At 40.5% G+C, this 23053-nt stretch overlaps 1 protein-coding gene across 3 annotated transcripts in view; it reads left to right on the top strand.

Moving 5' to 3' along the window:
• The window catches only part of grid2 (glutamate receptor, ionotropic, delta 2), a 534507-nt gene that overhangs the window by 450920 nt on the left and 60534 nt on the right, over window positions 1-23053 (top strand). For all 3 annotated transcript variants that reach the window (XM_074669717.1, XM_074669718.1, XM_074669719.1), the window contains exon 13: window positions 5968-6163. In XM_074669717.1, the coding sequence (XP_074525818.1) occupies window positions 5968-6163 (196 nt within the window). The remainder of the gene's footprint in view (window positions 1-5967; window positions 6164-23053) is intronic.

The raw sequence follows: 23053 nt of genomic DNA, 5'->3' as shown, positions 1-23053 counted from the left end.
CGTTGAGTACCAATACTGATTGCAAGGTACCGGGCATCGGTACTGTAAAAGTTTCAAATGTAAAAGGTACCTATCCCTAGTTTAGTCTTTCATTTAGCTTTGGTTGTGTTTTTCTTGCTCTGTGCTACATCCACTATCGTAGGCCCTCAAGATAACTTTTTCCACTCCCAAATCAACACTCAAAGTCACACGGCACTAGGCGCACTGTGATTTGCTGATATAGCCACGTCTACTCTCCACCCAGAAACGTCACAATGCAACCAAAACATCAACATACAGGCAGAGGAGAGGGTTTGAGGCAGACAGACACTGACACGTCTATAGAGGCCCAGATGTGACGATCAAGCAGGATTAATTCTAATAAAGTTGACATTTCATTTTTTAGGAAGTCTTGCAGAATCCACCTTTAAACTCCCTTTTCCTATGATGACACAGATGCCCTTATACCAAGTATTATCTTGTATAAAGATAAACTACAAGAAAAGTATAATAAAGAAGAAGTCAGAAAACAATGTGTTTTTTCGTGTTTTCATTTTGTTCTGTGAATGAAATCATGATAAAAACAAGAGGATTTCTGTTGCCATTTCTGGTTTCATATTAGAAACCAATGAACAAATGACACATGAATTCATTTTCTCAATTTCTCATTTTGCTTTTTTTAAACTCAAATTTGCTGTCATTTTTGAGTGCCTGGATGTTTACCGCCTCATTCAGCATCCATTGGGCTAATTAAGGATTTCCATAAATTTTAATGCATTATCTTTGATGTGTTGACTCTTCTGGGGCCATTAGTGACATGATTACACCCTAAACAGCAGCACCCACATTGCTCTGGGCCTTCTAATACTGGTGGTGGATTGAGCAGTGAGGGAGAACATGCCTCGTATAAACAGAGAGTACTTATAAAGCCTAATAAACATCAATGGAGAGAGGAAATGAGTAGTCAAGCGAGGAAAAAGAGACTGTGATGTTGAGATTAGCATGGACTTTTATATGATAAATACTTTATTAACATACTGCACTGATGGAGCCAGATTGAATGATTGAAAGAGCAAATAATCTAACCATGGAAACAAAAAAGTAAGTTGACTGCACCAACAGGAAAGAGAGAGCTGGGGAAGGATAAAGGCATGGTTGGTCTCAGTGAGCCGTCAGGACAGACAGGGTTTTTAAGTATTAATGCCCCTGTTTCATCCTGGAAATGAAATAACAAGTGAGCGTTCAGAACCCTCTCTGGACTATTTCACGCTTGGATGTTTTCCCTCAATTTCGGTGTGAATCCTCTAGGAAAACAGTGAGGGATGGCAGTGGAGAGTGGTGAAGAGAGGAGGCAGGAGAGGAAGATACAAAGAGAGAGACTAAAAGGTAAAAACATTATAAAGTGGAAATGAAGAGAGGGAGCGGGTGAAAGCAAAGATCAGATGGATTAGGGAAAAGGGGGCAGAGAGAGTTAGAGGTTGGGAGACAGAGCGCAGAGAAAAGGTTGAAACAAAGAGCAGACAGAAGCATGCAGAGAGGGGAAGGTTTGTGGTGATGAATTCAGAATGAAAAATGAATTCTGGAGAGGGAAAAAATGAAAAAAATACCAGCACATTTTGAGAGAGGAAAGAGATTGAGCAGAGGAATTGGTCAGGATGGAAAGAATGAAAGACAATAGAGCCAATACAGTCAGTGTGTGTGTGCAAATGTGTGTGTAACTGAGCATCATGCAGCTGGTGACTGTTCTGTTCTACATCCCTGTGGTCAGCCATGACAGCTAAGTGGTCCCTCTGCTCAAACTGGCAATAGATCATTTGTTAATTAACCCCAAATAAATGTTTCCAAAGGGCCATGATATCAGGTTTTACTGTCCAACTGTTACCTCGTCCCCCCTGTTGGTAAAAATTGGTCATGGCTGCACCAACCTTTTTACATAAACCAATGAGCTAGATACTTAAAATGACATTTACATAATGGGGATGTGTAAGCTAGCCATCTTAAAAGCCAAAACAAACCAGATCTGCTTCCAATGTCTCTGCTCCGTCACGGCACCAGATCTGATAGATTTCAGCTCAAATCAATGTGTCAACTTTCACCGGCTCCACTCTGCTGCATTCTGGCTGCATCAATACACTGTACACTGAGCAGATCAAGCGAGACAGAAGTCTTACACTGGAACCTCTTCAAAACATCAGGTGACTTTCAAAATAAAATAAACCATGTAGAAACCAGACCATATATAACTTTACTAAAACAACAAACTGATATAATGAATGGAGCCAGCTCAGAAGTTGACAGGTTTGAGGTTTTGCAGCCCCAACATGAACAAGGAGAGGTTCATGATTGGCATAGAAAGTTTCGCTCACATCCCTAATTTGCAATAAGTATTAGTATTAGTGCTGTCACAAGATTAAAAAATGAATCTATTAATTACAGGATTTGTAATTAATTTATCTAATTAATTGGATTCTAAATCTCATATCTGCTTAAGGTCCCCAAATGAAGAATTTGAATTCTAGGACATTACAAAATTGCAGCACATGACTAATGAAATGATTAAACGAATAAGAGAAGATTTTTTTAATCCACATTTTTTTCAACTGGCCAATATTAAAATACCCATGTTTGCTGCCATTTACGTCCATAGACATTAACTCAATTGCAACCGTTTACTGCATCCACAGAAGTCAATTGTGTTTTTCAGCAGGGGGAGGCAGGGTCTGGCGGAGCTTGTCAATCAAAATCATGCTCGTAAACTACTGTGGGTGAGAGTGGTGCGCTCTTTGGATGAGAGATCAGCATGGATATGAGGAGAAGATGTGAGATGACAAAGGCATAGCGAGACGCTGCTGTTCAGGCAGCTCACATGCAAACTGAGGATGTGTCACTGTAGTTCAGAAAGACAGAGCGGCACAATCGTGAAAAAAAAATGATGGAGGTCATGGAGAAGTTTTAAGGATGGAGCGCCTAAAATGAAAGCAATCAAAAAACAAACATTTTCTCTGTTTTTTGGTTTATAACAGGAAGAGAGACATAAAAGAAGAGACTCCACTATTCTTAGGTAGTTTGATGTCACATAGTCATAGAAAAAGATATTATTTGGGTCTTGAAAGATTGTTCAAGATACTCTGGAAATGGCTCGCAGCCAATAAGTTAGTGGCGTTGATTTTTACGATGCATTAATTTGCGGTGTCTTTAGTTAATCTAATTTACGTATTAAAGTGACAGCCCTAATCAATAAAAATACAGAAAGTTTCTTTTTTTTGCCTCCAGCTTTAGACTGTACCTTCTCTGTCAGGTTGTGAACATTACTGTAGCTTCTGCAGCTTGCTTTTTAAGTTTGCCGCCTGAGACTCCATCCCCCCTGCCTAATACCCCCAACAGGGAGGACTTCATGCTGTGTGGGACATGTGAATGAGCTACTTTGAGAAATTTCAGAGGGAGAGCTCCTGAAACCTTTGTGAAGATTTTATTAATATATGTGAAAGAGGCACAGCGCACTCACACACTCACACAATTTTATCACATATTGCTTCTTACTGTTTTTCACAGAATACATTTTGCTGCTGTCCACTTCGTTGACTTTCCCATTGAACGACTTTGGGTTGATATAACTGTTTGCAAAATATCCAGAATACAAGGGACAGAAACACTGGCCTCTGGGCCAACTCATGCACACATATAGGATTAAAACAAAACAGTCCAAAAGAGGTAATGAAGCACATAATTCATTAAGCCTTAAAAGCAGTTCCTGTAGATAGTTACAAATCAAGTGACAATAAAATTGGTGTTATTTTTTAATCCATAAGTTTTACAGCTTTGAAAAATGTGTTATTTTAAACACTTCTTCGATCTCTTGGTAAGTTTTAGCATCTTCTTTTTATTTTCCATTGTGTCCACAAGAGCTGTTTAGACTTTAATCAACAAAATAAGTTTAGATTTTTTCAGATGCATTTTTATTTTAACTGGTGTTTTGAAGTTAATCTTTCTGAACCTCTTTTTTAATCAAAGCATTTATTCAGGTCTTGTTTTATATTTTAACTGATTCCACCCTGCATGCAAACTTGTTATTTGCCTGTGAACGTCTTGTTTACTTTCATCTGATTTAAAATTCTTGTTAAACCCTGATGTGATCCATTCCCTTTTTGTCCTGGTGAAACTAAATTCATCCTGAAGACATGACACGTTTCCCTCCCTCTTCCTCCTACATAAGCTCGCACCATTAAATAACAAGCTCAGACTTACTGCCCAGTGAAACCAATCCACCGAGGGGGAATCCTGGTCAAAGAGTGCACTGACAGGCGTACATATTCTCAGGGGAGCAGTGGGAAGGAGAAATTATTAAGGCCAAAGATTAATTGATGGCAATAAAAGATTCATGTTCACAGCAAAGTTCATTAAAATGTTCAAAGGGTAGTGCAGGTCAGAGAGACGGCTGAGGAGAACAGGAGGAAGGAAGAGAAGAACCGCAGGAGCTGTAACTTCCAGTCTGTGCTGTTTTTCATGCACATGCTTTTGTCTCAGCACTCCAGTAATATTGTCAGCTGTACTCAAATTTGCGTCCATTGTTAAATCTGCTCTGTGGGTGTACTACAGCTGAATTAATGAAGTAAGATACAGTTTTCCTGTTGTTCTTCATTAGGCAGGACATGTTAAGTGTTTTTGTGTGCATGTTTTTGTATTACAAATGTGTGTCTTTCAAATCCATGGGTGGTATGTAGCAGCCATTTAACAAACAAACAGTAATTAGTTCCTGTAATGGTTCTCTATTACATTTCTCAGCGGCCAAACTCTTTGAGAGGCAACCCGAACACTGTTGCGTTATAATTAACAATAGCTTGAGTTTTCCCCCAGAGGTGGCAATTTATGGGTGAAGGGTAAAATGAGGCACAAAGGAGAGGGGAGAAGATAAAACCAGACTAAATTGTTGCTTTTTTCACTTCTGCAGCACTTATTTGTAATGTCTCTACTTCCATTGCGATGATGGTGGAGATCGACCGTGGGCAGTTTTTCAGCTCTGTGAACTGACTGAGTGCTGCTGTCAGAACTGCTTTCCGCCCACATTTTTCTCACATTTGTTGGTCATGGCCAATCACAGCTTTTTTTTCTATTTTCATTCCATGTCGATTACATGTCGCTGCCAACTCCCACTGCTGGCCCATGGAGAGTTTACATCCAAATCATCACTCATTGACGGGAGAGAGATGGTGTGAACTACCATACAGCCGGCCAGCACATGAATAAATCATGTGGGCTGTCCAAAGCCCACCTCTCCAGACCTGGCTGGCTCTCACTGGGACTAACAGGGTCAGAAACAAAGGCTTGATCACTCAACATGTGGCCTTCTGGGTACACTATAGTGCCAAACCAGAAGCCCGCAGTCCATTTTAACCATCAATATACTAAAAAAGGCTTTCATTTTTATAAATTAGCAGCAAAAGTATCCAGCAGAGTTTTCAGAATGATACTACTGTTTACCAAACATGCACTCTAACTTTCCTGAATTCCACAATAAACCCCCAACCCACTCTGTCACCAGTGAATCCTAATTCTTTGACACTTGAAAAGAGTGATGTTGGTATCAGAAATCCACCTTTACAGCCTCAGGGTGCTGAGCAGTGAGAACAATAAACGGCATTACTTTGGTATTGAAATGGGCACTTAAGGGTAAAAAAATGCTTTGACTGAACACAGACCCTGAATATGCTGGAATCCTAGGTCGTACTCTTGACACTGTTGTACAGGCTCTTCACCAAAAGCCATTTTATTTAGGGATGAGACACCACTTCAGTCTGACATTTGTTTTGGGTTCTTGTACAGCATGCTGCAAATAATAGAGCGTCACTACCAGCACAACAAAAGCTGTGTAGAGTATCACCAAGACTGTAACATCCAAGGGATAAACTAAGCCTCACAGGATTTCAGGCAAAGTCTGGATAGCTAGAAACCATATGCATACTCACTTTTCAACCATTTATCTCTCTCCAGGTCTCTCCAGGACTTATCCAAGCAGACAGAGCTGCCTTATGGTACTGTGTTAGACTCAGCGGTGTATGATCAGGTGCGCTCCAAGGCTATGAACCCCTTTGAGAGAGATCCAATGTACTCCCAGATGTGGCGGATGATTAACCGCACTGGAGGAGGAGAGAACAACGTCGAAGAGTCAAAAGAAGGAATCCGCAAGGTAAGTTTGAACTTTTATCATTAGCTTCTACTTGTACACAAAGAAAACATTGCCACAGGTTGGCACAAAGTAAACAAACTTTGGCATTGAATGGAAATGTTAAGCAAGATGGGATTTAAAGACAAGGGACCTCATGTAGGATAAAGGCAAAATCCAAAGCAGCTTGTCATTACTTAGTACGCAGCCTTCACATTCGAGCCATCATTTTTCAATGTTTACTTTGTTTTGGTGTTTTGGTTCTTTTGTCCTTCGGGTTGTTTACTTAAAATTAAATCAGTCTCTAAGGTTGACGCGTGCTTAGAATTCAAGCATTTTTAACAACTTCTTGTGATTTAAGCAAAGGTCGACCAAAGATAGCAAATGGAGAGAGCAGAGATCAGAGAAAAAGATTAATACTGTGACAGATTAACATTTACAAAAGAAAAACTTAAACATACCATATGATGTGGGCTGATATAAGCTTTAACAGAAGGTCTTGTGGTTTAATCTCACTGAAGCACCCAATCTGTCCCAGACAACAATCTCACTCCAGAGCCTTGAATCATGCTAAATTTCCAAACCAATCAGAGAACAATTCATGTGACAAAGGCAAGCACACTGTGTGCAAATGTTATTCTCTCTCTGACTAACACGCGCAGCTGGCCGGATAACATCACATCACTCCACACACAAAGGGGTAATTTAACTATTAAATCTGATGTAATGATACCAGTAAGGATGAGAGCCAAAATATCTCCTCATAGGGAAAAAAAAACAGCTATCCACACATTTATTCTCTGAAGTTCCAAAATTGTAAAACACAAGGCTTGATCAATGCAGCAGATGTTGATGATGCTTATTTGCATACTGATTGGCTTCTTGATTTATTTTAGTACCAATAATGTAATGTGATTGCCTGGTGTTGTTATAACATACCACCTTCTCTATACATCCTCTGAAGTGAAATACCTCACATCAGATTGTAATCATGTCCCACTGAGGCAGAAAACAGTCACTTGATTATTCATACTGTACACAGGACATGCTTGCACTGCCTCAATGCTGTTTTGACATACAGATCATGCTATGGGCCTGTCTGTGCTGATCAGAGATCAATCTATCTGGCCGATATTAACTCTACACACATAAAAGGCACATTCCTAAACACTTAATTCCTCTGCGATTACACCAGCATCACAAATACCTGACTGCTGCATCTGATTTGCATGCATCCCACTTTCTGTTTGCATTGCACGTCTCTCTTCCAGAGTAGGGAAGAGGGGGGGCTGACTCTATCCCTCCTCCCTGCAGAATATATTAGAGCTGAACTGGAGCCAGCAGTGGAAGCGTTGGAAGTGTTGGGAGGAGGGATTAAAGTGGCGGGTGGTGTTTTTTAAATGATGAGATAAACACAGCACATAACAGCATATAAGCACACAACTATAAACACTCGCTCACACACATATTACTTGACCGCAGATGTGTTTATTTAGCACTTATTACTAATTAGAAGGATGTCAAGAATCATGAATAAGTCATTCATCTATTGCCGTATGGGGGCTACATGTGTGAATAAGCAAATACATGTTTGCCTTCTTGATTATTAATTGACATTAGCAGCTTGGAGAAAAGCATACACCTTCTGATATGACTGTATTGTTGTGAATCTAACAGTTTATGGATATGTCCTCCATAAATGTTTATTTAGTGATATAAAGTCTCCAATCTGAAACCTTTAGATGCAGACCTGATCTGATCTCATTGTCCTAATACATACATACAAAGTCTAAATTATTACTATATTTAGACGCAACTTACTGAGTATATCTGTGTGTAACAGGAGCAGCACTCTTTTAATCTTCTTAAGGAGATTCAAACTGATACATGTGGTATAAGTCTTGTGATGTTTCCTGCTCTGTATTTGTTGCTTGGTGCTCAGGAAGCACAGAGACCACCGGCCATAATAAGCTCATTGTGGCCAACAGCAGCAAAGTTAAATTTTATATTTTCTGCACCGGTTGGCTTTGGGAATTGCTGGGAAATGTCAGTTGCACCTCTGTGTGTACATCAGTGCCAAATCACTGCAAGTGGATGTGACTGCAATAACTCTACAACAGCATTATAACAGTGATCAGCTCAGCCTCCAGGGTGATGAGGAGCTGACCATTAAGACTCTGTATGCATCATCTTCTTACATAGCTCTTACATACCCGATGATATTGATAAACACTGTGCAAAGATGGGGTTTATTAAGCTTGTTAGCTAATGTTTGCTGGTGGACTAGCATATTTAAAGTATAGACACTTTGTGCTTACTGTGTCAGGTTGGTACACTCCAAGTAGATATCAGCTGAATAAACAGGAAAGCTACTCAGATGACCTGTAGTACATAGAGCCAAGGATGTGGTTACATAAGCTGTCTTGATGTCCAAACATGGACTAGCATGGTCGTTGCCATTTGTGGCCATCTGAGGAGGTGTCTTAGGTTTAGTGGAAGAGCAGCTCATTTGCTCTGCTTGGTGAAGCTGTAGTTGGTTAACGAGCACTGGTAGGACAAAACAAGGATTCCTTTATGTTACATGATACACATTGTGTGCTCCAAACCATGCCACTAACTGAGTTTACAAAGTTTGCTTGTTGCCTTGTTTCAAACATTAGTGCTACGTAAATATAAATAAATTCTTCACCTCATCCATTTGCATCCTGTAAAAAGTTGTCTTTAATAAAGAGGGTTTAGAAGAAGGTCTGATTTTCATTCATTTGCTTCCAAAACAAATGCACTTCCCTGCAAGAGTCGCGTCCTTTTGACATTAGATGATAGTGCTTGTGGGTTACAGGGTGGGAAAACATGAATGGGAAAAAAATATGGATGCTGAATTGCCCTCACAGCCCCTTTCAAAGTCCAAAACAAATGCAGAAGTTGTAAAACTCAGGCTCAGCTCTGCTTTTCTTGCTAGGCCAGCATTTCCAATATGGCAACTGCAGATTCAAAACTCCACTTCCAAAAGAAATGGGTGACATCACAGAGACTATGTACATATTATACAATCCGTGGTGTGAATGCCTTAGAAAACCTTTAAGTCCTTTCCATCAATGAATAAATGTGTGTTTGGAAGGGTGAATGTGAAACCCTGAGTGTTATGGAACTAGCGAAACATGATAAAAGTGCATGTATTTACCATTTACCATGCTAATGACTGTGATTTGGTGAGAAGTATGACAAATTTTACCACCTCAGTAACTTGGTGTATCAGCTTTAGTAAACTCAAGCGAGCAAATATCAGTACTTTCAAACAAAAGCAATGCCTTCTGTCTTATTAATTTATTTTTGACATCTGTGTGTGTCAGAAGAAGGATCATTGAAACAGTGTAAGTGTAAGAGTAAGACAACAACAGTCTCCTCATGGCTTTATGGCTTTAAATGTGTCGTGACCATTAAGATACATTTCTGGGGGCAGGCCTAGGGGTTGATGGTTCTTTAATTCGCAGACTGAACACCCTGTAATGACTAAGTTACATAATCAGAGTGTTTTTCAACAGCAGCAGGTTGTGAGCAGGCAGGCAGGAGTGGCAGGAGTCAGAACAATGAATGTTTGTTCTTTTCTTCTTTGAATCTGCCTCTTTTGAATTCATATGTTCTTTCAAATTTTCACCAAGCCTTCCTTTTCCTTCTTGAAGTGGTTGTTTTTTCCCCACTACCTCCACCGTTTACCATCCATTATTTGTAAACGTCTGCCTTACTTCCTCCTGTTTTGACATTAATAAATTCCCCATCTTTCCTGCCCTTTTCTGTATTTTTCTCCGTTCTCAGCCACCTCCCTTAAAACTGCACCCTCCCCTGCTTCCCTAACTGGCTCTTATTCATCTACATTGTGTTAAAGGCTACATGGTGCACTCTAGTGGTACACTAATGCCCGTTCCCCTCTCTCTTTGCTGCAGTTACACAAGCTGATGTTTTCTATCTGCTGCAGTGACACCGACAGCGACACTGCTGCCATTTTTGATTATGTGTTTAAACCTTCAGTTAACAAATTCATCTCAAGTTTGGTGATTTCATGACGCTAAACTTAGTGCTTTGAACACAAATTTAACCTAATTTTATTCCTCTATGTGAAATAATCTTCTTTTCAGTGCAGCATACTTACATAGAATTTTACCTTGAAGGTTGTCACAGAGAAAAAAAAGGTGTGTTAGAGGCTAAATGTTCTACGTTGCTTTTAACAGCTCTGCTTAAAAACTATATATAAACTTATCCTGACTTAAGTGTTCACCCAGAGGCTGAGGAGCTAAATGATCTCCTTGAAGTTTCCTCTAAAGTGGAGACTTCAAACTTGTGGCAGATACATTAAGGAGCCAGAGAACAGCACCTGGCCTTTTTTCTTCTTTTTTGAGCTGGCAGCTATTTGGAAGTCCATGATGTTATTATCCAAGCCTTCAAGTCAGTCAGACTCAGACATCTTTTGTTCTCTGTCTCTGTTTTGTTTATTTGGATGTGTTTGTCTCCTTCAATCCAGTCTCTTTTTTTAATATATTTGATTCCTTTGAGGTTAAGAGCTTGATATGCTATAGCCTCAGTGTCAGGCTTTCTTTCTTTTTCCTCCCTTCTCAACTCCTTCTCTCCCTGATGCGGCTTTCTCTCAGACCGCTTTCTCTTTCACGTTAAACCTCTTACTTTCCTCCATTACCGCTGTGTCTTGTGCACTATGGATTTTCCTCCTTCTCAGTGATCCCCCAGCAGAAAATGTTATGTGTCAGAACAGGTCAGTGTTTGCACCGTCACTTGTGTCACTCTCACACACACAGACACATGTACAAATACACAGGTATTCCAATACATATCAAAACACTTGAATGTATTCAAAGCATCTTTAAATGCAGAGAAGCATGTTTTACACACACACACTGGCTCTTCCTCTCACATGCACATCATGCAGCAAGTGCTGCTTGCAGCGGTCTGTCACAGCTTAATATACGTGTCTCTTCAATTTCAATCAATGATCCAGACGTTCAATAAACTAAGAGGTGTTGCACCTCAGACTTGATATGTCATTAACTTGGTGTCACACACACTCTATACATGAAAAATGAGCGTGCTCCCTGTCACTACTTGACATAATGGTGTCCCCTATTTAAAGTGATGTGTCACCCGAACAGACTGCATAATAAAACACTGGGTTTGTTCAGAACAGAATCAAAAGAAATTTTCTTCTCAGTCTTTTTTGTGTTTGTGTTACCCAGGTTGGCCTTTTAGCTGAGGAACTCCTGACACTTTGCTGATGGACTGTTATGCTGATGTGAAAATGAAGCATCAATTTTGTAGCCTCTTAATTACTAAACCTCTGCACCCCCTGGACTGGTACTTTGAAATTACTGACACAGACCATAATGAGATGTGCTATGGCTGTAACAGGGATCATATACTTGTCATAAAAAGGGAAGATGAACCATATATCTGTGCAGCAACCATCTCTCATGTTTTCATACTGTGGTTTTCTTGTGCAACAGCTTTGATGCTCATACAGTCTTATCAATGCACTCAATGCATAGCTTATGATATTCAAACATGCATGATTTTGTTCCTAGTCACGACTTACTCCGCCCTATGCCACCAGAGGCTCGAACATATCATGGAATTGGAAATGGAAATGTCTCCCTGAGTGCCTTTTAAGTCCTGACATGGTAGCACAAGCAGGCATGCACATGCACACTTGCGTGGAAACACACAAATCTTCACATTTGCATGCCGAGGCACACATACAAGTCATTGCACACACACATACACACACCTGCGTCGTTTGATGTAAGTGTCCCTGTGTGAATATATGACAGCTACTCTCTGTCAGGCCTCGAGAGTCTCAGATGTCTGCAGAGTGATTTTAGAGTTGAGTGGATTGCCGGTTTGAATGATTTTCTGTCTGTATGACTTTCTGCGCCACTATAGGAAGGCTCCACTTAAGAAAATGCGTCTTTTCCCACACGCCCTTCAACACCATACATTATCATTACCCCAAAGTCTCACACTGATGGCAGCTACTACATAGAGAAATAAAAAAAGCACTGAAACCTTTGCTGCAACATTAACCAAAATCAAGGCTAGGAGTTAAAAGAAAAGCACGGTTAGGGCTCTTACTCCTCGACAAAGACACATCACAGATTGACAGGGAAATATGGCAGCAGTGACTTTACTAGCTCTCCAACCTATCCCTGAACCGAGCTTGAAACAGAAGCACGACGCCTTTGATAAAATATGGATAATTCTGACTTCACCCATGCATGGACTGAACATCCAATCAAGTCTAAGGAACGGGGAGCAGGGGTAAAAGAGAAGGCAAGCTGGAAACAGCAAGTGCGAAGTAAAATGCCTCATACATATGTACATGTTCGGATTATACTGTACGGAGGACATTAAGCATCGCCAGAGCACTTTTGCACGTCTGCTTCCATTTGAAAAACTGCTTTTTCATGAAAGAAGACCAGTTGTGTTCATTTGAATTTTAAATATATGGTGGTGCATTACTGTGCTCACATGGATCTGACCGGATCGGCTGATAAGGTCATGGCAATCAACTGAAGGCCACGGGGTTCATTCATGTCGAACGATGTTGTGTTTAATTAATTTCCTATGGGCACATGCTACAGTGCACAAACATATTTTCTATCTTTAAAGTAACTTTTGTAAAATATTTATAACTAATCCCATTTCTCAAAGACACCCTTTCACCTGTTATATAACTGTATTGATTTCTCCACTTGTCCTACATATGCCTTCTTCCATTCTATAACAAGCCTATCACTTTATGTCCTCCTATCACCATCTGCCCATTTAACATAATGACTCCAGAAAATTATGATTAAAATTACCATCATTTCTTCACCTCTGCTACATACATCTCCAAACGGGGAGTGAGAAGCTGTTAAATGTAGGCCTATAAGCTTTCACCAATTTACCATAATGACCCCGGTGATGATAAAGATTACGCTGATACGTCCACCAGATTGAAAATGATGGTAAATCAACCAAGACCTGCTCAGATCAGTCAGCCCTGGGTGAGGCCTACACTGCACTCTGGAGGACAATCGAGACAGAGCAGAAGAGAGATGAAGGGAGGAGCAGAGCGCTGATACAAACGAGGAATGGGTGCACAGAGAGTATGAAGGGGCGAAATTGGGAGATTTAGGAAGGTGGAAATAGTCTGATAAGGGAGAAGCAAAAGGACTGGAGATCAAGGGAGCAACTGCGAATGTGTGAGAAAGAAGGAGAAGGGAGGAGAGGGAAGGATGGAGAAACAAAGAATTTTACAGAGGGGACCTCAGTGGAGTCGAAATGCAGAAGATGGAGGAAATTAGAGTGTGGGAGACATGCGAAGAAAGAGAAGTGGTTGAGGAGAACAAGCACAAAGACGAGAGCATGTGGGTGGATTTTAACACCATCTTTTACTAATACATAAAGTCTTTATTTTCCTATTGCTTTAATGGACTCTTGGGTGCATTAATCAGTGGGACTAAAAGCTATCAAAAAAAAAATCAAACACAGAGAGGACTTTGAGACAGAGAGAGGCAGAATGTGTCTGACTGCCAATGAGGCCTCTCCTTCAGTGACAATGATGCGTTAAGTGGCCTGGGTCGTATTTTTCCTTGTCGTAAAACTTCATTACTCGAAGCTTATATTATATTAACATAAGAGGCTAGATGAGAGAGGGAAATATAGTATAGGAGGAAAAATAAACAAGGGGTGAAACGGCAGTGGATAGATGGATGGTCAGACAGAGGAAAGGGTGACTAATACAGGATGTAGCAGGAGTGATAAAGGGAGGCAGATAGCGGAACAAGGAATAGGAGGAAGAGAAATAGGAGGGCTGATGACAAAGACGGATCAATGGATGGAGGCAGCAAACACAACAGAGGGAGTAGAGAAAGCTTTGGGAAGACGGTGGCAGTGAGGGATAAAGAAACCTGTTCCTCTGTCTGTTTGGTGCAGAGGTTTATTTACAGGAAGTTACTGTGAGTCTATGCAAAAACCACCAATATGACGTTCTTGTGTGTGTATGTGTGTGTTCAGTGCTGTCAGGGATGCTAAATTGGCTCATCAAATTGGCACCGATTACACAGCATCAGGGGCAGTTCAGGGATAAGTGTTTTGCCCAGGAACACTTCGGCATGTGGATTGTGGTACGTAGTGTCAAACCCCAGACCTCCCAGTTGAGAAATAACCAGCTGTACCACTGAGCCACAGCAACACCAAAAACATTGCTACTGGTTAAAAAGGAAAAAACCAAGCAGCAAAGTTTTACTTTGATTCTGTGTGTATTTGGCTGGCAACATTTAAAATTCCTAGTTATATCTATCAAGATCACCGGATAGCCATAAATGTTTAATAACTTTGATTTACCAGCAATAAAACACAAGAAACACCAACAAATTAAACCTCAATTCTTGAAACATTAAATAGCTCATTGATTTGATCGTGCACAGAGAGTGTGTCAATTCCAACCTGTTGAGCAGGAGGGAGAATGGTACAGAGAGAGTTAATGAAATAATGTATTAGTGTTTCCAATCACCTAAGCACATGGATCTGCATCAACATTTGACTGTTTGTTTAATTTGTTTTTGCAATGTGTATGTTGTGCTGTGTACTATCTGGAAAACAGGGAAGAGATTTCAGTTTTCATTGTTAAACATTTTAAAACATTCTGAATTTTGGCGACTGCAAGTGTCCCAGTAGTCACTCAACAAGGGAACAAACATGCCAGTTGTTGCTCAAAATTGAATAAATCACCACAATAAACTAACAACAACAACCAACAAATCATTTCTTATTTTATATTGTGCAAATGCACTACTACAGTTTACCAAAGGGCCCTAGAAAAGAACAGGTCTGAGCATATCCTGCTCCACTGTGAGTAGAGCACTTTGCAGCATTAAGCAAGTAACAATAACAAGGACCAACTTTAAAGGAAGAGTCTGCAAGATTTTCCCAAAAAATAAAATGTCAGCTTTTACAGGAATAATCCTGCTCAATCATCCCTTCTGGGTTTCTATACTTATGTGTCAGTGTCTCTGTCTGCCTCAAACCCTCTCCTCAGCCTGTATGTTTATCTTTTGGTTGTTTCGGGCCTTTTCTGGGCGGAGAGTAAGTGTTGTTACCTCAGCTGATTGCAGCACACTCAGTGACTAAGTTACTTTGCGTGTTGATTAGGGAGTGGAAGAAGCTATCTGGAGCAGCTACAATAGTGGACATTGCACATAGAATGAAATACCCAACCAAAGTAAAACAAAACGCCAAATAGAAAAAGCTTTTACCTGAACAAGGGTAAAGCTTGGTTCAACTTTCACCCTCTTTTTGGGCACTTAGAGAGCAGCACAGGATGAAGAGCGTTGCAGGTTGGCTTTCTGCTAACAAGGTATGTGTCAAATAACCCAGTGATTAGCTTGTGCTAACATGCTAAGTCATGTGCTCTCAAGTCTGTACTACGTAGAAAAGGTTAGGGTTAAGGGCGATGCTACAGGTGGTTGCTGGGCTAGTGAGTGTGTTCATGTCGTCACAGTTAGAAGCAGTGGGAGGCACTGAGCCAGGGAGGAGGAGCCAAGGCTGACTATATGTTTACTAACAGGTATCAAAAATTCCTGCAGACCCTACCTTTACATGGACTGAAAGCTTAAGCAGAACCATACTCATGTTTGACAGCCATCTGCCTAAATCAGTCTTACCATTAAATACGCCCCAGCCCTGTTTTTTGTCTGGCTTGTCTAAATGCAATCAGAGCTCAGACATCAGTGTTCAAATTGAAGTGGAGTCAGTTGTCCTAAAAATCAGACTTGAGGCAGACTTAGGTCAAAGTTCTGGTCCCAAGTACTACAACAAGATTTATTTCAAAGATGTGTATCAAATCAGCTGGTACTTTAAGCTCCTGTGAGGATCTTTGAGTTTGTGTTGATTTTTGAGAGCCTAGTAGACAAAATGTGTGACCAGTATTCTGTAGCTTTTTATTCTGTAGCCTTGAATCAGTATCAGGTCTCTTACACAGAGAATATTTGCTTTAGAAAAATGTAGAAACGGCTTGTTTCAAACATTCTGTGCTACAGTTGTACTTACAGGTATTAAAATGAACTATGTTTAAATAATCAAGAGCCTACAAGAGCTTGACACAACGGAGTTGGTTTTTTTTAACATTTCAAGCAAAGTGAATAACAAAACATATTCTAAAAAGGGCCTATCAATAACCCCCCGCCCGCTGTGCAAGCATTCTTGTCTTGGTATGTTCCTAGTATGATTATCCTGTGTGTGTGTGTGTGTGTGTGTGTGTGTGTGTGTGTGTGTGTGTGTGTGTGTGTGTGTGTGTGTGTGTGTGTGTGTGTGTGTGTGTGTGTGTGTGTGTGTGTGTAGGTGTGCTCTGATCTTACAGAGGCCTCTCCAGCACCTGTTTACCCTCTCATATCGCAGTGAACAAGAGGTCTGTACACACAGCAGTGCTCCAAGAGTGTGTGAGTGTGTTTTTGTGTGAGTGTTTGTGTCAGTGTCACGTCTCTTTAAGGACCTCCTGCCAACCAGCCATTGGTCAGGGAGTTGCCAAGGTTACAGAGCAGGGTGGCCCAGCTGTGTTTGGGTGACAGCACACAGCCTGTGTGTGTGTGATACCTCTCCTAGTCTGTGTGAGAGCAAGATTTACTTTTTACCAACAAAGCTTCCAGGTCTAGTGATGGCGTGAAGCTGTTAGAAACACACAGACAACATACAATACATGTCCTCTTCTACTTTCTATCTCTTGAATTTTCTCCTTACATCTGTTTCCTCTTCATGCTCTCAGTTTTTTTTCCTTCAGCTCCTGTTTTCCCTTTTAAGACAGGAAAGATGCTTGTGGTGTTTTGTGCCTGATCCAATGTGATGACATGGCACGGCTATGGAAAGGCTGGAGCAAGAGCATTTCCATTGGATCTTTTCAAATTAGTGTCATATTTATGTGTTTGTCATGTATTTTATTGGATTTGAATGAAATCTCTGCAGAGGAATAAGCCGGCTTGATATATATCTGTCACTGTTCCCGGGTATGACTGCAGCAATATCCTCTGTAATAACCCAGCCTCTGCTAAGACCAGAAAATTCTCTTTTAGCTACTGGGCTCTCTCATTTTCTGTTTTCTCCTCGCGCAAATCACCCCGACAGGAAAAAGAGAAAGCTCTTTTTCCTGCAGAGTCTGATAGCTCATTAGGATTCAACACAACAAGCCCAAACAGCAAACATATTTTCCTGCTGTTACGATTCCGTGGCTGTGTGATGACAGTGTTTCAGTGTTGTGACTCAGATTCAGGGAGCACAGACGAAAGGAGTGAATGAGAAGAGGGAAATGGGGGAGAATTTGCTCCATATTAAAGAAAGGAGGTGGCACAGATTGAAAGAGACATTTGAAATAAGGTGATGATAGACTGTAGATTAAAAAAAATATATGGATGGAGGAGGACAGAGAGCGTTGGTGGTGATTGATTAAATACTGGCATGTTTGCTAGAGATGTGACAGATCAGCCAAGGCGAGGGAAAGGAGAAGGAAAATGTAGCAATGAAGAAAAACAATAAAAACTTTATTTAGTCATAGCAGAGAAAAGAAATGTATAGATCATAATGTCATCTATTTGTGTTCTGTTATATATCCCTATCGTTACATATCTGATAATGAAACTTAATTGCATTTTCACCATTTCTCTCTGCTCCCTACCAAGAGTTAAGATTCCATCTGACACCCACACAGTCTTCAAACTCTCTATTCTCTCCTTTTTTTCTTCTTCTTCTCTCCCTCCCACTTTGTCTTTTCTCTCACTTCTTTATCCCTCTCAATATCTGTTTTGCTCTCCCTCCCTTTCTTCCTCTGCTCTCCCCCTTGCGTCTGTAATAATTACAGCAGCTAACAAGGAAATCGATGAAAGGCTGCGGATGAAGACGGCAATTAACAGGATGCTTTATGTGTGCGTAGGTGTTTTTATGTTTGCATTTGACTCTGTGTGTGTGTGTGTGTGAGAGAGAGATCTTAGAGAATGTCTGCCTTTGTACAAGCATGCCGCGTGAATACCTCACTGCTGAAACTCTACGCAGTCCAGAGTCTCAGGTCTTTGATTCTCTGCTGAATGATTGCCTATCATCAGCCCTTAAGTCTCCCTGAGATAAACTCCAATTGGATAGTGGAAACATTGCTGAAGGGATACGCTGTTGTTGTCATACTTGTTCTTATAAATGATTAGAGAAACAATTATAGGAACAGGTGTGGGGCTACTCTAAAAGACAAGACGCCCACAGAGCTAAAATAACGTCACACTACAGTGGTGCTCAAAACATGAGACATTTCTAGACCCTGGATGCTAGGTGAGAAATAAAAGCACCAGAGGTAATCAAAAGGGGCCCTGAGCTGTTGTAACAGTGTAATTAGAGGAAGAGTGGTGCCACTGACCACAGGTCGTTCCTGATTTGGACTCATAACCACTAGTGTGTGGGGAGACGTGTTGAAGAATTAATCAGCATGGGAAAAGAGAAAATTTGATCCACAGTGGAATCTTTTTAAGTGTTATTAAATGAGTTATGAAAGTCCAAGCACTCAAAAAATATCTTTAAGCTGTTACCAGTGGTGGACTGGGACTGAAAAACAGCCCGGAACTGTGACTCGGCCCGGCCCACAACAACGGGACACATCGGTAGACCGGCAGCATTCCCCACTGGCAGCACCGGCTGTTGTGGTATTCTCCAGAATGTCAAGATGACCAGTCCGCCCCTGACATTAAAAAAAAAAACGCCCCAAGGGTCTGGAAAAGATCGGCCATTAGGGAAAAGTCCTGATGGCCAGCTCACCCCTACAGATTACGCAATCTTCAAATCCTCTAGCAACGCTGTCTGGCCCCGTTCAAGCAGCGTGATTGACAGGTGACTCTGCCCACCAACCCATTGGCCCACCTGGGAAATCCTCAGTATTCCCGTACGCCAGTCCGCCCTTGGCTGTGACTTAATGTAAAATTGGTTATACCAGGGGTCTTCAACATTTCTCAGACCAAGGACCCCCTGTCTGATGCGGACACGGAGCGATAGAGGCTGGTCTTCTCCTGACTTGATGAGCTAGAAGTGAATGCTGAGTGACACTGTGTACAGTCTGAGAGAGCTGCCGTGTTGCTGAATGTGATCATTTCTGACTGAAAGATAACATCTCTGGCCTCCTTGTTTCCATTTATGTGTTTTCAAAAACAACATGAGTAAAAATTGAAATACTTGGGAAAAACCTCCACAGTCACCTCACCTGTTGAAGACCTCTGAACTATACCCATACTTAGTACCAAACAAGCTTTGACTTTTCACAGCCTGTGGTTGTCTGTAGCTATAAACGTTACCCTGTTACACACAAAAGTTGCAGACTGAAATTAGTTTTTGAGATGCTGATGCTGATAGTTGTAGAATAAATCTTTTGATAGCTGATAAATAACGCTGATGTCATATTGTTGTTGGTTCCCAGCAATTGATAAAGTACAACAGTTTACCAACAACACCCATTATTCCATGCAAATCAAGGTCTAATACAAGTTTTTGTTGTTATTATTATATTTTTAATAAATTTTACCCATAGCATAAAAAATTAAGTTATGTGATAGATTTGAGAACATAACTGAGACTAATTACAGAAGCAATACCAAACTCTCTAACACTATATGTCATAACAGAATATACAATCATTTGTATCGAATATTTGCCAGTAACTGCTTTAGATTTGTGTTACCATCATTTTGAGGGTAAAAACATTTCTTGGAGGGGAACTTAATCGTCTCTACAGAACATCAACACTGATGAGACTGTTTGCAGTCTCTACAGACATTATTTGCCTCTTTCCTTCGACAGCCTCAAGAATGTATATTAGCAAGTCACATTTGCCTGAAGAGTCCAAAGACAAGTTTTATTTCATTGTATTATAAAGGTAAGATAAGGCTTGAGTTAAATAAAAGTGGTAAAAAATAATATGCTAATGCAGCAAGCAAAATTTTCCTGATGCATTTTCTCAATGCTCAACTTTATTTAACCATGAGGTCTGAAAGCTGCTTCTCAGCTGAAAGAGCAGCAGTGAGGAGAAGTGTTGACTGAAATGTAAACTGTTCAGTTCAGTATATTTAATTTTTTACAGGAAAATTAAAAAAGACTGATTGTAAAAGAAAAAAATTGAAGAATGAAGGATGAAGATTTTATCTTGGCTCCACATATTAAGGCTGACGAATGATGAATGAGAGCTTTGTCAGCCGCTGCCCCAGTGTCATGAAGCTGTTTAAACAATAAGTCAACTAAGAGTGGTTTTATGCTGCTGCTACTCTTATCCATCACTTTCACTAGACTTCCAGCTGTTTTTCTTACTGTCATGAATCACTTTGATAAAGCATTTTATTGATTTTGAGGGAGAGGCCTCATATGACCCTGGCAAGAGTGATCTTTTTTTTTCATAGCCTCTAATTCAATCAATCAAGTTTGTCAAAAGTTTGCCTCTCTGCCTCATATGAAATCATAGCGGTTGATAGAGGTAAGCAAATAAGATGAGAGACACTGTTTATTATTCCAACCTGTGTGATCAGTGGTTTGACTGTGATTCAAAAAGAGAGGAAAAGAACGCTCATATCATCTTCAGATCCCTGATATGCTTGGGTTATTGCTAGAATAATAATAGTATAATATTACTTGACTTAATTTTTCTTTATTAGGTGACACTTAAACTCATACTTATAATAGAATAGAATAGAATAGAATAGAATAGGATAGAACTTTATTGTCATTGTAACAAGTACAACGAAATTGAAGTCACAGCAGCAATCAAGAAAACAAAAGTAAGAAAGTGTATGGAAAGTGCAAAAAGGTCCATAAGAAAATAGATGATGACAGCTTGTCCATCATTCTCCAGTTCAGCCAGCCTCCACCTCCACAGGGTCCAGCGCTTCCAACATGGCATTGGTGTCTGATGTTAGCGCCGTTAGCCATGTCTGTGAATAGCACGATACCACTCTGCCCTCTGGTATTCCCTGTGTTGCTGGGTTAGCATGGCTAGCTCGTCCATCTTATTGGAGATAGATCTTACGTTCCCAATAACAATAGATGGAAGGACAGGTCCATGTCGTCACTTCTTAGCTCACACCTGAGAACCAGCACATCGTCCTCACTTCCTTCTCCTCACCTTGTAGGAAGACATCAGGCATTACACCAGTTAGCATTGACATGCTACAAGCTGCAAACAGCTGAGTTCACATGTAAACAATGCAGCCATGGTTACATGTAGGATCTCCAGACAAACACAGGAGAAAAGTAGTAAAAATATCACTTAAGCCACAAAAAGTTTGGTGTTCATGGCCACCAAATGAGCCATACAAAGTAATGATCCACACCAAATACAAAGATTACGAAAAAGAGACGAAAAAATTGCAAGAAACGGACAAAGAAGAGACAGCTGCTGCAAAAGGCAGCCAACAGGGCGGCGCCTTGCAACCCAGTTTATTTTTACAGTGCTCTTTTCAGTTTCTCTGATAAATCTAATCAAAAGTGGGTGTCTCAAACTTGGTACGCAAAACAACCCAGTACATGAGTTATACTTTAATCTGGTAAATAAACTGTTGTCATTAAAAGCATACTTTTCGGTTAGTTGTGTTTTGTTTGAAGAGCTCAGTAGTTCACACTGGCTCCTTATTACACATTTTGTATGCGTTAAAAGCATTAGTTTGACTCTGATTACCTCTCTCTTCCAATATAAGGCCCTCAATAATGAGCCGTGTGGCCTTAATGATATCCTGCACACCCCTAATGATACAACTCACCTTAATGGGCCAGAGGAGGAAGGTGGATGACCAGAAGGTGCAAGAAAATAATTGCAGAAGCGCGTACATTCTTAGCTCTGAGATAACTAGGAGACAAAAGGGAAAAGTAATCACATCACCTGAAAACAGATATACAAAAGAAAAAAAGGTTTTCGATTTAATAAGACAACGCCATCAATTTGGAGGGAGAACTCAATTCCAAATCAGCTACTTGTTGTATAATTAAAATGTTTCAGCCACTGTTGTTATCACTGCCTCAGGATCTTGTTTACTACTAAAGTCTAACATGCAAAGATACACATCATTAGTACATTCATAGGCCTGCAAGAGATTCAAAGACACTCAGAGATTAGCTGAGAGAAAGATGGAGGCGAGCACCAAACAATTAGACCAATAGAAACTCAGAGTTGTTGAAGTTAGACACCAGTATTAATCAAAGGGTCTGATTCTGGAAGAAAGAGAGAAAAGGAAAAAGAAAAAGGACTCTTTGAAGACATTTTTCATCTGCTTGCTCTGCGTCACGTCTAGCCAGATCTGCGACCTAAAGCTAACCATTAGATAAGATCTTAATGTCTGAGATAAAACATGGATAAAAAAGAAAAATGGAGGATGAATCATTGTATCTCCCTGGTGTTTTGTTTTAGGGAGGAAGCTGCAAGTTCAATTACTGGGTCGTAGATAAATTCAGGGGACAAGCTAGAGACTGGAGGGGGTTTTGGGAAAAAAATAAAAAAACATGATATAAATGGTTCTCATGACAGGATATCTGGTTAGAATTGACCCTCTTTTTTATCCTCATTTCACCCTCAGACACTTTCATTTCTCATTTCTTTCTCTGCTCTCCTATTTAGTAGTTTCTTCTCTCCACCCTTGTCTCCACCATTCTCATACCAGTGTCTTTCTTTTTACTGTCTTCTGTCTTTGTCTTATTTGCCAGCACCTCTCCCCCTCTCTTTGCTAGCATGCTTATTTATTTTGTCTCAATTTGTTCCTCTTTTGTTCTACTCCCTCTCCCTCTTTCTTGCCTCTACCTCTGCCTTTGGGCTTCTGGCCAGTATCAAAGTGTCTTCACATCCATCCTCATCTTTCCCCCTCTCTCCATAGT

The sequence above is a fragment of the Halichoeres trimaculatus genome, unplaced genomic scaffold (genome assembly GCF_033239565.1).
Source record: "Halichoeres trimaculatus isolate MK-OKI-2021-1 unplaced genomic scaffold, fHalTri1.1 fHalTri1_scaffold_5, whole genome shotgun sequence".
In the NCBI taxonomy this organism is placed as follows: Eukaryota; Metazoa; Chordata; class Actinopteri; order Labriformes; family Labridae; genus Halichoeres; species Halichoeres trimaculatus.
Note: the sequence above shows the minus strand (reverse complement) of the source record. Positions and strands in the feature narration are given on the sequence as shown.